General features: G+C 40.2%; 1 protein-coding gene across 1 annotated transcript in view; it reads right to left on the reverse strand.

Moving 5' to 3' along the window:
- Positions 1 to 217: 217 nt before the first annotated feature.
- The window catches only part of dagla (diacylglycerol lipase, alpha), a 37712-nt gene continuing 24450 nt past the window's right edge, over positions 218 to 13479 (reverse strand). The window contains exons 12-20 of the mRNA XM_042408316.1: positions 13381 to 13458; positions 13032 to 13112; positions 12648 to 12790; positions 11530 to 11598; positions 11367 to 11439; positions 10652 to 10860; positions 9362 to 9488; positions 4542 to 4708; positions 218 to 3799 (exon numbers count right to left, since the gene is read on the reverse strand). Coding sequence (XP_042264250.1) covers positions 2695 to 3799; positions 4542 to 4708; positions 9362 to 9488; positions 10652 to 10860; positions 11367 to 11439; positions 11530 to 11598; positions 12648 to 12790; positions 13032 to 13112; positions 13381 to 13458 — 2052 coding nt within the window. The 3' untranslated portion in view covers positions 218 to 2694. The remainder of the gene's footprint in view (positions 3800 to 4541; positions 4709 to 9361; positions 9489 to 10651; positions 10861 to 11366; positions 11440 to 11529; positions 11599 to 12647; positions 12791 to 13031; positions 13113 to 13380; positions 13459 to 13479) is intronic.

The raw sequence follows: 13479 nt of genomic DNA on the forward strand, positions 1-13479 counted from the left end.
TTTGTAGCCTAGGTTTTAAAAGTGCTATATACATACAATTTTACTTACTTTTACTTACCTCAAGATAAACTACATCCTGATAATACCTAACATTGAGGACACACCCAGAAACCCTGGGATGTACTACTTTACAATGCCTTTTTGGTTAGTTTAGATGGACAAAAATTGACAGTATCTCACTAGTACATGTTTAAAGAAATATGACAAATATTCATAGTTATTTTCATAGTTTGTTTATTCCATTACAGGCAGGGCAGTAAGGGGGAGGGATTAAATACATTCTCATTGTGGGGAAGGAAAGGAGGGAAGCAAACCAGGTAAACATGGACAAGACATAGTTGAATTATTCCTCTTTCAATATAGACCAATTTGTAAATCTGCCAATATTTGAATAAATAACTTTCAGATGAAATATTTTTTCTATATATCAATAGTGATATCTTTTAATATAGTTATTTTTCTCCTTATTGTTATATATTGTTTTCTACACAACTCTATTGGAATTTAATCTTTTTTTAGACATCTGCATAAATAATTACACATAGAGGATGGTGCTGTACACATCATGGTGAAAAGTAATCTAGTGCTTTCTTTCAGGAGTTTAAGTGTATGACTGGCTGCAAGCAAAGCTACAGAATGTAGGAAATTGCTGGCTCAACCTTAGTGTATCTGGTGTGAGACTACTGGGACTGGCAGCACGGTTTGAGTAGTGTCAGACTGTTAACTGGCTGGACCTGTCTGCTGTGAGAAACCACAGCAAATCTTGTTCCAAATAGAGAAAGTGTGCAGATCCAGGCTTGTCACTGGCACCGCACCAAAGGTCACTATGAGCAGGCTGTCACTCTGCAGCATGTCTCACCACTTTGAAACATTTGTAAAAAGAGCATATTGTCACCATGCCATGGCAGAATGTCAAATACTTTTCCACTTGGACAGAAAAAAAGCTGAAATATATAACTCCTTACATTGGGAAAGTCTAAAAAGTTTCCCGTACTGTCCCAACAACTGAGATAAAAACCACTGACATCAAGCCAATCTGTTGCAAGAGCAATAAGGATAATAATACCATCAAATATAGCAATAAAAGTTGTAACAACATTAACGGTAATAAATAATGAAAATTATGAGCCACCTGTTACACCCCGAGTGATATGGAAGATTGCATGCCACATATTTAAAATTGGCACACATAATGCTCGAGCCCATTTATTCATTCAGTCCAACCTCGATGGTGTTTGAGATGAACCAGATTAAAGGGAAGCAAACACCTTGACATCCAAGATGACTCAGAGCACCTTGAGAACAAGAGAAATTATATCCTGGGACAGTTTTAGGATACACAGTTTGGTCCTGTCTGGAGACCTGGGTATGCATTAAAAATGCCCGCAAACTTTGGGTTTACATACATGGTAATTTCTGGGCATCTTTACAGCTTATTTATTATGACTTGATGACTTGTTCTATATCAGCCATGCTACTCGGAAATGCATAAAGCATGCAGACCCTGACCTGGGCACATTGCTAAGAGCTCTCCAAAGAGAAAAGGTACAGTAGATTATGACAGCTATTAGCAAGCTCATTATTGTGGCCTAGATGTTAATACTAGGACTGGTTCAAACCCAGGGTACAGAGTTCATGTTTTGGAGACAAAAGCCATGGCAGTGTTTTAAGGTCAGGATGGCATATTTTCCGTGGTGTTGCTGTGTAACAGTCTACATGGGAACCAACAGAATGGTTAGGGAAGGAGATAATGATTGTAGCTTGGTACTGTTGTGTTTAAATAAAGCAATATTCATATACATATACAAAATTACATCTCATAAATACATTTGGCAATACAATGTATTAAATTTTTTGGCAAAGGGGGAGGGGGGAATTGAGCAATATGATGTGTGCAAGAGTATCCAAATGTGGCTTAGTGACAATTTCTCTTTAAAAATAAAGAAAAAAAAACTTCTTCATGCACTATAAAGAGTAACCAAAAGACTTAAAAACATCCATAGGCATCTGTAATAACTTTGTCACAATCACTAAATTTTTAAGACACATGAATTCTCACCAATGAAACACACTTACTCTCTTTCTCAAAGTCTATTCTGAATAGACCTGAGAAACATTTCGCAATGTCTTCTCACTTCTATTGATTCACGAATATGTCCATCTTCACATTCCTGATTTAAAAATAAAATTAAATCAAAGCTTGACAAAAATTTCCAGAGCTGCTGAGGGTGCAGGAAGTTGTACAGTACATCAACTCAGATGATGTGCCTATGCTAACCTCTTCTACAGTGTTAAGTTTTTGAATCCCTGCTCAGTTAACTATTCTCCCTTTAATTTTGTAAAGTCAGGGAACGGATGTAATGCTGAGGCGTCCCTACGTGGGTGAGACGACATTGTTTTGGAATGGCATTGTGAAGCTACAGTTATTTATATTTACCCGAAAGCAGCACAGCCCCCTGGCATGCAGAGAGAGGTATCTTTTTTTTTTAGTCATTGCAATAGTGTGAAAATGCTATAAACAGCGTTCAAAGGGGACACCTGAAGAATGGAAATAGTTTGAGTTGGTCAGTCAAGTTCTGTCATCGGATCTCTGATGAGTGACTGCATTCCATCGCATGCATGTACTGTGATATGTTTTAAAATTTTGGATGACTGCACCTCTCAGTTTAGAGCAAAGGAAGTCTTGGGAGCCCACTACACCATAGAGGATAGTGTGTTCTCCTCAGGACAGTGGCAAGGGGTAGATGTTCGTAGGGAGTGTATGGCAGGTGGGGCGCCCTCACCAGGGGAAAGGTCGTTGAGCTCCTCAGACGATGAGAGAGGGAAGGAAGGTGACAAAGAGATGCCAGAAGAGGGGTCAGCAGATCCAGCAAAAGTGCGTGGGGGCTTGGGGACTAGGTTAGGCTCCAGTGTTGCTCTGGCCAGAAGTTGTTTGTCATCCAACTGCTGTCCTTCTCCCAAGCACTCCTCCTGCCCAAAGGAACCCCGGCCTGACTCTGACTCCCCGTCAGACAGCTCCAGAGGTGGCGAGCTGCTGCCGTCCAGTCTGAATAGAGAGTCTAAGTACTGGGCGAATTCTAACACTGCCTGGCTGGGGTTTCCATTGGATAGTTGGGGTGGAGGAGTAGAAGCTGCCGGTCTGGTCTCTGCACTGAACTGTTTCTCTGCTGTGTCCATCTCCCACTGTTCCTTCTTCCCATCCATTGGTCTAGAACCAATTTGTGGACTGAGGGGAGCATTAGGTGTGCTACCTGGGCTGTAGACACCAGGCATCTGTTGGTGATCCCCATCAGGAAGCATATTTGGGTTGGCGTTGGGCTCTGGCTTGAAAGGCTGAGTAGAGACGCTCTGGTTTAGCAGAGCTGGGGAATGTTGTCCACTGTAGCGTGGTGTGGCAGGGGACAGACGCATTGGGTAATCTGGGGTGGATGTGGATTCCATTGGGGTAAAGAAAGGCCCAACCTCACCCAGGTGCTCTGGTGTAGCCTGGCAGAGGCAGTCGGCAGCCAGTAGTTCAGTGCGAGAGCTGAGAGACGGGTTCTCCTCTGGAATTGGGGCATCCAAGGGGAACGGGAGGCTACTCAGCATTGGAGAACCCCTTAGCGCAGCGGAGGAGCGTCGGGAATCCAGACTATAGAGGGATTCGGCGTCTGAAAGACTTTCCATGACAGCTAGCGGTGCTTTGCGGTCCCTCAGCTCCACTGCAAGGCGCTCCCGTGCTCCACGCAGCACTACAGGGACTGGAGGAGGAGGGCACTCAGAGAAACCATCCAGAGATATTTCAGACTGGGCACAAGAACTAGAGGATAGGAGATGAGAAGAAAGGAATGGAGAGTAGTGACAGGGAAAGGGAAGAGGGATCCAAAACACAAGACAGACGAAAAATGAATCAAAACAAGTTACGGAGGGCTTAACAACGGACAATTGGGAAAGTGTTAGTATTTAAACCATATCTGGATACTAAAGACTAAGTGAACACTAGAAAAGACATTACATAGATGGAAGAAAGAACAAAGAAAAGGGGAGGCTGGGAGGCCTGGAGTGTATCCTAGTGTGTCCTCTTGTATTAGCATCTAATACAGGAAAGGTAACATCTTAATTCAACCATCACTATCAGTAGTTCACACTGACTTTGGGCAGGGACTAAACCAGAGAGGGCGAGGAGGGAACTGAATACTACCATACGTTGCAACTGCTCTGTGGTCGGACAGCGTGCATGCGTGCATGAGAGAAGGGAGCACATCATGAAAAATTAGTGATTGCATGCTTTGCTTACCGTGACAATGGTTTTTGTCTTGTTTTTTTAAACCAAAAGGAACAGACAGAAATGATAATTTTGAGAAGACAATAAAGTAGCAATTAGTAGCAGTAGTATTGTTTAGTATGGTTTGATAGTAAAAATTAGATACATGAGGAGAGTTTTGACCCTTATACAGTATTTTAAGTTATAGGGGATACTGAATATACAGAGGATCAAAGCAAACTGTTTTACACATTCTTTTAGGATCCAACACACCCACAGAGGTGCCTGATGTACTAACCGAACACTACTGTTCCTGCGGTGGTGGGTTGTAGGCGTCGGCTGATGGGATGTTGTTGATGCATCCATGAATATATTCTCTGGGTTCAAGTCCACTTCAGTTGGGCTCACCATGATCTTCGCTGCTGACAGCAAAGCTGTTTTTCCTTTGTTGTAGTTCTCCAGCACCTGTCACAAGCACAAAGGTATACACAGACACATGACTTGTAGCATGGCAGACATTATTGCTAGACTTAATAGGTAAAAGTATGATGAGAGCATGAGGGAGCATAAGAACAGGGAGGATGAGCATTGGGGTTGAGAATCAACGCGAACAGAAAGATGCACAAAAAATGCATTCCCCCACCTAAATGGTATATGTTAAAATTCTATTTCTGCTGCACTCAGCCAATAAACATTCAAAAAATGTTTGCATACTTACTTAATTTTGTGGACTGAACAGATAACTAAGCCCAATATTTTTTCTACTCTAAAAACTGAAGATACCCTGTGCACAGCAGTGCTTCTCTCCTGGGTGCCAGCTGGCGCAGAGTAAACCACAGTAACAAAAAAGCAATATTCCAGCGCACACCAGGATACTAGGATTGACACTATTTTATTAATGGATTACATAAATCAAAAAGGAGTGAACTTTGTGTTTTGCATGTTGCTTCATCAGATTCGCTCTGCTCGCAAAAACTGGATTTAAAAAACCCCAAACTTTGCAGAGACATCTCAATGTACTAACAGAAATAAGTTAACATGTTTTTCTTAAATCCTTCTTCTATGTCAGCAGGATATGCATGATCCACATAATCATAATCCATTATGGCCATTATGAGTCTGGGAATGCATCATCAACACACACACACACACACACACACACATTCAGGTACATGGTCACTAAATGCAGGATCACAAATATCTGGTTACATATTTGGAGCACCCTTAGTGATCGTATGATGGTTTTAAATTACATTATTCACAAAACCACTACATCCTTATTTAACTGCAGATATGATTAGATCTATTATTATAGTGTTAAAAAGGCACAGAGTAGTTCAGATAAATGTAAGTGCGATCTAAAGGTGAGCTTACTCCTACTCCAACTGACATTAAACACCCACAATGGAGTCATGGATGCCTGAGGAAGAACTACGCAAGCCCTACAGTATGACAAGGAATAGCAATCAATAAGACTACTGTATATGCAACTTCAAAAACATTCAAGAAATCCCATTGTTTACATTTGAACTGTGTTGTGCAAATAGTAAAAAATGTGAGGGGAACAAACACTAACGGCAAATCACATCAACACACAATTACATATATTTGGTTAGCTTTAATGAGTTAGAACACTTGATGGAAGAACATGATGATATAAGAATATGTGGAGCAATAAGTAGACATGAAAATTCACAAAAAAAACCAAAACATACAATACACGTGACAATGGAACACAATGTAATAAAATGTCAAAACTAAATGAAAGTTAATGTAAACAAAGACTTAAAATCTTTAAAGGGATATGGGTTAATTAAGTTAAAAATGGCATTAAACAAGGATGTTTACTATGTTTGAGTTATGAGGATGGTTATGGATCACACATTAAAACATGACGTTGTTACACAGATGAGTGTGGCCAATTATACATGATAACAAGACTGCCGCAAGTGATAACTTACAGCTAATATTTGGCACCAACAATATAAAACACAGCACCAGCAGTTGTAGGCACAACTAACAAGAAATTACTAAAAACAAACAAAGCATGTGGCTGCATACTCTATGCAGAGAAAAATGTATACTCTGAGTTCTGCATTTCCTACAGCCATCTATACATCAATAATTTATGAAAGCACAGTACTGTATGGCATAGAATGATGAAACACATGCATGGCGGAAGACATTAGGGTTTAACTCCTTTTTTCAGTCTTATTAACAAAAGACTTGGTAAGCAGCAATTTCACAGCAGAGCAGTGGAGCTGAACAGAGTGCCCCATATTTACAAATTTGTGCCCCCTTGTTACTTCATCTGCTGCTGCAGTAATTGACAATTCCTTGAAGGGAATACGATTGAGGAAAAACTGAATATGCGCTTTCAAAAAGCAAAAAAAAAAAACATCCAGAGAGGAGCTACAGCAACTGAAAAACCCTGAGAGAAGCCAGCCAAGGAGGAAGAAAGAGCAGATAATGTGGAAGAAATTAGGTTACCATGGAAACTTTGTGAATACAAAGAAAACTTGTTAGCTCGAGGGACAGGGTTAGCAAGTTCATGCCACAGCACTTGACCAAATGTACCTTAGCTGTGAGAGGAATGGAAAAGAATGAAAGGTTGATTTGAGGAAAGCTGGATGATGAATCTCATTAACTAGAGAAAGAGTGCAGGTGGGTTTGGACTCATCAACTTGCAGGGTGTAAAAAGTCTATTTTTGACTCGTGAGGGATGTTAAAGGGATTACACATTCTTGTACTGTTATATACACTATTAGTCTGTGATGTATTCCAGGAGCTATGCAGTAATGAGATTTACCACAGTAGCTTATTGTTGTTTACACATTGCCTCAACTTGCTTTGTCAACTTCTTCAAATTATTTTAATTTCATCTCCCTGTTTCTTTCGCCTCCTGGAATGCCTTTTGACTGCCTCCAGTGAACATGCTTGGACTTGCTGCATCCAGCCACTGTTTTTATGTGCAAGTGGAAAGTGCAATAATACAAGCTGTAAATCTTAGACTCTCTCCACCTCTTTTCTGATAACTCTCCCATTGTCTTTTGAATGTTAGCACCAAAGTTAAAATCTTTGAACTGACCCCAAATTCTTACGTTTATATCAGAAAAATGTTTGCCCTTTTAAACTCCTTTGTGCTGCTCGGTATGTATTTAAATTACATTATATTAGTCTGGCAATTTAGCCACAGTATTAATACTAACAATGACAATATTTAGGTTTTCCAAGAGGCAAGAATATTCAGACGGCTTGATGATGATATTGTGCACAGAGGCTAACAAAGGCCAAGTTTAATACTGTCATACAGCCTGTGTCGGAGAATCACAAGAACTGTTTGGCACTTGTAACATACAGGTCTCATCTTTTTGTGAAGAGCTATGTGATGTTACTATCTTGATTGGAAAATTCTCTACCTGAGACTCATCAGATAGGATTTCTGAAAGAGGAGCAGGAATCACATCTACACAGACGGGAGGGTTGGGTGGGTCTGTTTGGGTTTGTGATGGAATGCATGAATCATCTTCAACTGAAAGTGCTCCTGAGTGATGGTCTAAAGGATTATTAGAAAGTGGTGGGACAGACACCAAGCACTGCTCTGAGGCAGAAGTACAGTCTGACAGAGGAGGAGGAGGAACAGCCTCAGCATCTGAAAAAGAAGGAGAAGCATTGACAGTCAGAGGGAAAGGGAGTGGTTCAGACTCTGTGAGGGGGGCAGCGCAAGGTAGATCTTTGTGGGTGAGAGAGGGGGTATCAGAGAGGAGAAGATTAGAGTTGAATTCTGTTTGGGAGTTTATGAACGCAGTGGCACTGCAGGTAGGTTGACTGACTTCCAGCTCCTCTGGTTCCGGGTTTTCCTGCTCAGACAGGGGACAAAATGGTTCCAGTACCTGCAGAAACACCAGAGGCATCATTCTACAGCCTAGGCACAGCAGTCATACAGACATGCACGCACACACACACACACACAAACATACAGTACTATACTTCATCACAGAACTTTTAAACATCCATCCACAGACGTACTGAGCCTCAAAAACCAACAAAATGGCGTAACAATTCCCAAAGTGGATCCATCACATGCAAACATACGCATTATCACCCTGTTACCAGAACAGCTGATCAGTGCCTGTGAATCATAAAAAGACCAGAGGACACCATGAAACCAACCACGAGTGAACGGTTCCCCATGCTTTGCTACTGGAGCATTGTGAAGAGAGAAAAAATGAGTGGTAAGTAATAAGTTAATGATGGCTCTCCATGCATACATTGACCATAGAGTCAGAGTCAATCTTCCAAATCTCTCAAAAAGCATTCTGAACTGAACACTTAAGGGGCATAACACTGATTTTTAAAACTCAAAAGGTTTTGTCTTGTGTCTTTGCAATAGTGTGTTTTAAAAAAAAAAAAATTTAATATAATATTTGATTGCTGAGGTATTCAATCTCAAATGGCGTTTTCTCTATTAATGTCAAATGTCTTTACCAGTTTTAAATGACAGAAGGCTTTCCATTCCATTTCTAATAAAAACTAGTACCATCTGTTGAAAAACATGAATACATTTATAACATTTATATGAGCATATGGCTGAATCACCACTGGAAGAAACTGAATCATGATAATGTGCATTTGGAGTCTATCAATGCCTACAAATGTTGATATGGGTAAATTCTCAGCTTTCCACACTGTTTTAGTACCAGCCTCTGAAATTGACCTGTCATTTACTGTAGGCAGGTATTTATCAAAGCGCAACAGAGTGAAACACATCAGCAATCACATGTTTACTCTATAACTTAGTTAAAGATTTGTTAAAAAGGGATTCATGCAAGATGGGCCATATCTCTAGAAATATTATATTAGCACATGATCTCTAGCTTTAGTCAGAGTTAAGTTTAAATTTGTTCTTTTGGCACATATAATTTTTAAACAGTGGTATTCCCCTTTATGATCAGTTGCTGAAAATATTGATGTGTTAATTATTCACACATACTCTTGATCCAACAATTCAATCGCCCAGTGTTGTAAATCAGGAACAATATTCAAAAGACTTTTCATCATTGCTTTAGATTTGAACACCTCTCCATATCTATCTGCATGCACGTAAATAAAACAGACCTTGTTTAGGCCCTCCATCACCATGTGGGGCATGTGCTCATTAAGCATGGCGGGTGATATGATGACCTCATCAAAGGCCTTGTTGTCCCCCCACAGAGCTGAGTAGGTTGGCTCTTCCTGGCCACAGCTACAGAGAAGGGGAGGAAGGGAAAGTCTGTCAATCACCGTGACAGTCAAAGTCAACACGCGTGTTGATTTAACAGCAGCCTGCCTCAGTGCCTCAGGGGTGCACTATAGAACAAGTACAGTAAATGTTTGCAGTGTGTAACATGAATATATAAATAATAGATAAAGAGTTTGTATCATAGCTATGTGTGGGGATTATGTCACTGTAACAGAATTGTGCCAGTAAAAACCTAATATTGCATACTCAGAGCAAACATACAGGGGGTTGTCTTGTGGTTGTTTTTAGGATACCCTGGCCAAACCACTTCTGCTTTGTGGTTTTCCACCAGACTGCAATGCTGAATAGATACAAAGCAGTAAACAAAAATGAGGTAAAATTGTTGCAACTTTGTAGACTCATTTTAGTTAACTGGCTTCCAATGATGGTCTGCAATACAACCGTCAGCCACTGAAGGCCTTTCACAATGGTATACATTTACTGTACATAACTTGTTTTTATCTAACTTGAGAAGTAAATAAAGTTACCAAAATCTCCTTTTGTCAGACATTAAATAAATGTTATCATCATCATCTCATATCTCAAATACTCATTTGATTCTTTTAACATACAGAACGACATCCACCTGCTATTCATAAGATCACTGAAATGTATTCTGGCTTTGGATTACATGCCAGCTGATGCAGGAAGCTTATGTGTGTCTGACAGCATCAGTATCAACATTTCAGTATCTCCAAACAATAGTGATAAAGATTTGGATTCCCCGTTTGAATATATTCCAACATTGTACAAAATAAGAAATAAGCAGGATTGGAAAAAAGTAAGCACAAAGGCAGGAAGATTATTAAAAAATGAGAAAGCACAGCTGAGTGTGCAGACAGAAGAATGGGGGAGTGCCGCGTGACACACTTTAAACCCACACTGTCAAGTATGCAGCGTATACCTTTTTCCACTCAGCTGCCAGTTGTCGCAGTGTGAAACTAATATAAAATTAGCTTTGCGGTAGCTGCATTCATGTATCAGTTATACAACACTTGAACATTTGTGAGCTGGAGCTGTGTGGTAAATTTCATGAACAAGTGTTTTATTATTTAACAGTAAAAGAACTACATTTGGGGATTTAAATTGTTATCATATACCCACAGCTCTAGAATCAATTTCCTCACCATGTCTCTGGAGGATGGTTGTGCACAACGTGGATGATTCTGCCAGGGGGGAAGAGGGGGGTTGAGGCTGAAAGGGCAATGCTGAGGTCACTGGGGTGGAGCCACAAGCGACTGCTGGGGGGGGCTGCTGGCTGAGACTGAGGATCATCATCCTCTAGTGGAAGCTCTGATTTTGGGATGCATTTGGTGCCCCCCGCAATGATCCTCCACTGTTGCAAAAGAAAAAAAAAAAGAAAAAGCATTTTAGTTACGTAAGATATTATATATATTTAAATGTATCCTTGATATATTGTATGTTTTTTTTCTGCAATAGCCAGGAGTTAACTAAATGATGCTTTAATTACAGCAGAGATAACTGCAGTGTTGTGACAGGTTATGTGGAAGCATGCAGTTTATTTTAATCACCCATTGCAAAACTTGGGAAATGCACCAGCTCGGAGAACAAGATGCTACTCGGTTTATATTGTTTTTAATTTGTGAATACGCTAAAGTTTTAAATATGAATGTGAGAACAGTTGGAAAAAAAAAAACGTGAAAATTAGAGAAACTAATATTATTATTTGTATAGTAGAGATGTGGTTTTTATTTTTAAATTATCACAAAAAGGCACAACTTGTTCTTGGAAGAATCAGCTGATGGCACAATGTATGAGTCTCTGATGTTTTCATTGTACAAATGGTCTGTCTGACTTCTACAGTGTTGAGAGTTGAGTCACCTTTGGCTTGTTACTTTTCTGTAAGACTTCCAGAAGGTGGCGTCGGAAACCCTCCAGTTGTGACAGGCCAAGCCTATGAAAGACCAGCAACAGACATGTTTATGGTGGTAATACTGCAGTAATCAAGTTAGCGTCAATATACTGGATTTAGTAAAGGAGATACCTTGGTACCAAGTCTTTTCCTAATACCACAGAGGTGACAAACTCTTTGGAGTACTCCATGGCATCCTCACTGGGTAAATGAAAGATGGAAACATTAGTCACATTATGTGAACTAGAAATGTGGAGAGAATACTGAGGGGAAAATAGGCTCTTCACACACATTTCCAACTCACACTTCCAAACAAACATTTGCTTTAATGTCTGAAGCCAATAATAGTAGGCCCCATATGATAAACTTTACACTATTCTTCTTCATTTTCTAAGGTTTCTCTGATCATATTCACAAGAGAATTATTGAAAACATCGACCATTAAAATCAGAAAGTAAAAAAGAATAGAATTCCTGCCCCTGCAGAAGACGTGAGGCCTCGCTTCCCATTTGCTTATGCGTCACTCACTACATAAATAGGTGTAAGCAACAGCAACTCCTTTTCCACAACCTGCTTTGCATGTGTGCATGAATATTAGGTGCAATCTCACAGACAAGCATATGGTCTTGGGTGTCATTAAAACAGATTTGAGTAACGTTGCAGAGTTGCTGGGCTTTCCAAATATGGAACTGTTGAAGGGTGTACAATAAATGTTCCAAGGGAGATGTTGAGTAGCTCAGATCAAAACAAGTAATTGAAAGCCTTAAAGCACAACAGGTAACATCACAGTGACACTGAGGTGCACAATAAAGAATTTTAAACACACAATGTATCACCATCTTACTTATACCAGCTGTACCACTAGTATGAGAGTGTAGCGTACAAACAAGAAACAATGACACAAAATTTTCACAGCTGTGCAGGCCAGTGGGGGAATGTAATGACTAATTAGGGGCATTATAGTAACATTCACTGAGTCCATTTATACCAGTAGATGTCTTGATATCAGAGCATAATATTAAACAAGACCATGTTTATTCATTCATGGCTTGGGTGTAACCCCTAGAGGACGGGTATTTTGATTAGGATAATGCTTTCTTTCATCAAGGAATTGTTGTGGGAAAGGACAGACAGAATGCAAACGCTAAAGTCCTCTATACTACAGCTATTATAGGTTTATACAATAATTCTGATTTCCCTCTCTTGTATAATCTTTAGTAAATCATATAAACACACATAGATTTACTCACCTAAGAAGGCCACCGGGAGGGGAGTAAGAGTAGCAGTGAAGTGTGGGGTACTGAGGTCTCAGCAGGAATGAGAGGATAGCAGCGGTGCCTGCACCAAGAGAATGCCCGACTATCACCAGCCCATAGTGCATGGTGCCCTTGCTCTGTGAGAGACAGCCAGAGTCATTACACTCACAACAGCACACTTTTGTCACCACAGTGAACATAATCCCTTTAAAAATTGCCTCTACTGCTGTTTCTAGAGGGATTATTTGTTTATCTCTGTAAAGTTTCAAGGCTAGTGAAGTCTTGAAGAAAGTACTACAATACCAAAACACAGTCCAAAATATAGAAAACGTTCATTATTCAGCTCGTCACGTCTGGATACAGTATTGAGTCATGTACCAAATCTCTTCCAAAGGCTTGTGACAAGATCATTTCCTGCTCCAGTTTCTTCTTAATGTATTCTGCTGAGTAAACCATCCCCTAAGAGTGGAGAGAAAGAGAGAGAGATTCAGTGGAGCGTAAGATGGCAAGGGTGAAATATGGGCAAGAAGTCTGCCTCATTAATCTCTTATTAAATATCCTCAGTAATTATTCTACTATTAGCAGCTGAAATGACCTTTGGGGTCTGGAATAGTATTGAAACTGCACTATGGAGAACAGAGACACTTGAAGAGTTAAAATCTCTAAGGATACGGTCTAGTTGAGTAAAAGTATTGGAGATGAGTGGTTTACAACAATAAGCTCTAACCTTGTGACCAAGCCACGTCCCATGCTGCTCCTCCACTGGCAAACGTTCAGAATCCCCCGTCAGATCAGTCAAGGCATCCTGATACACACGAGACAAGTT

Source organism: Thunnus maccoyii, chromosome 1 (assembly GCF_910596095.1).
Source record: "Thunnus maccoyii chromosome 1, fThuMac1.1, whole genome shotgun sequence".
Lineage (NCBI taxonomy): Eukaryota > Metazoa > Chordata > Actinopteri > Scombriformes > Scombridae > Thunnus > Thunnus maccoyii.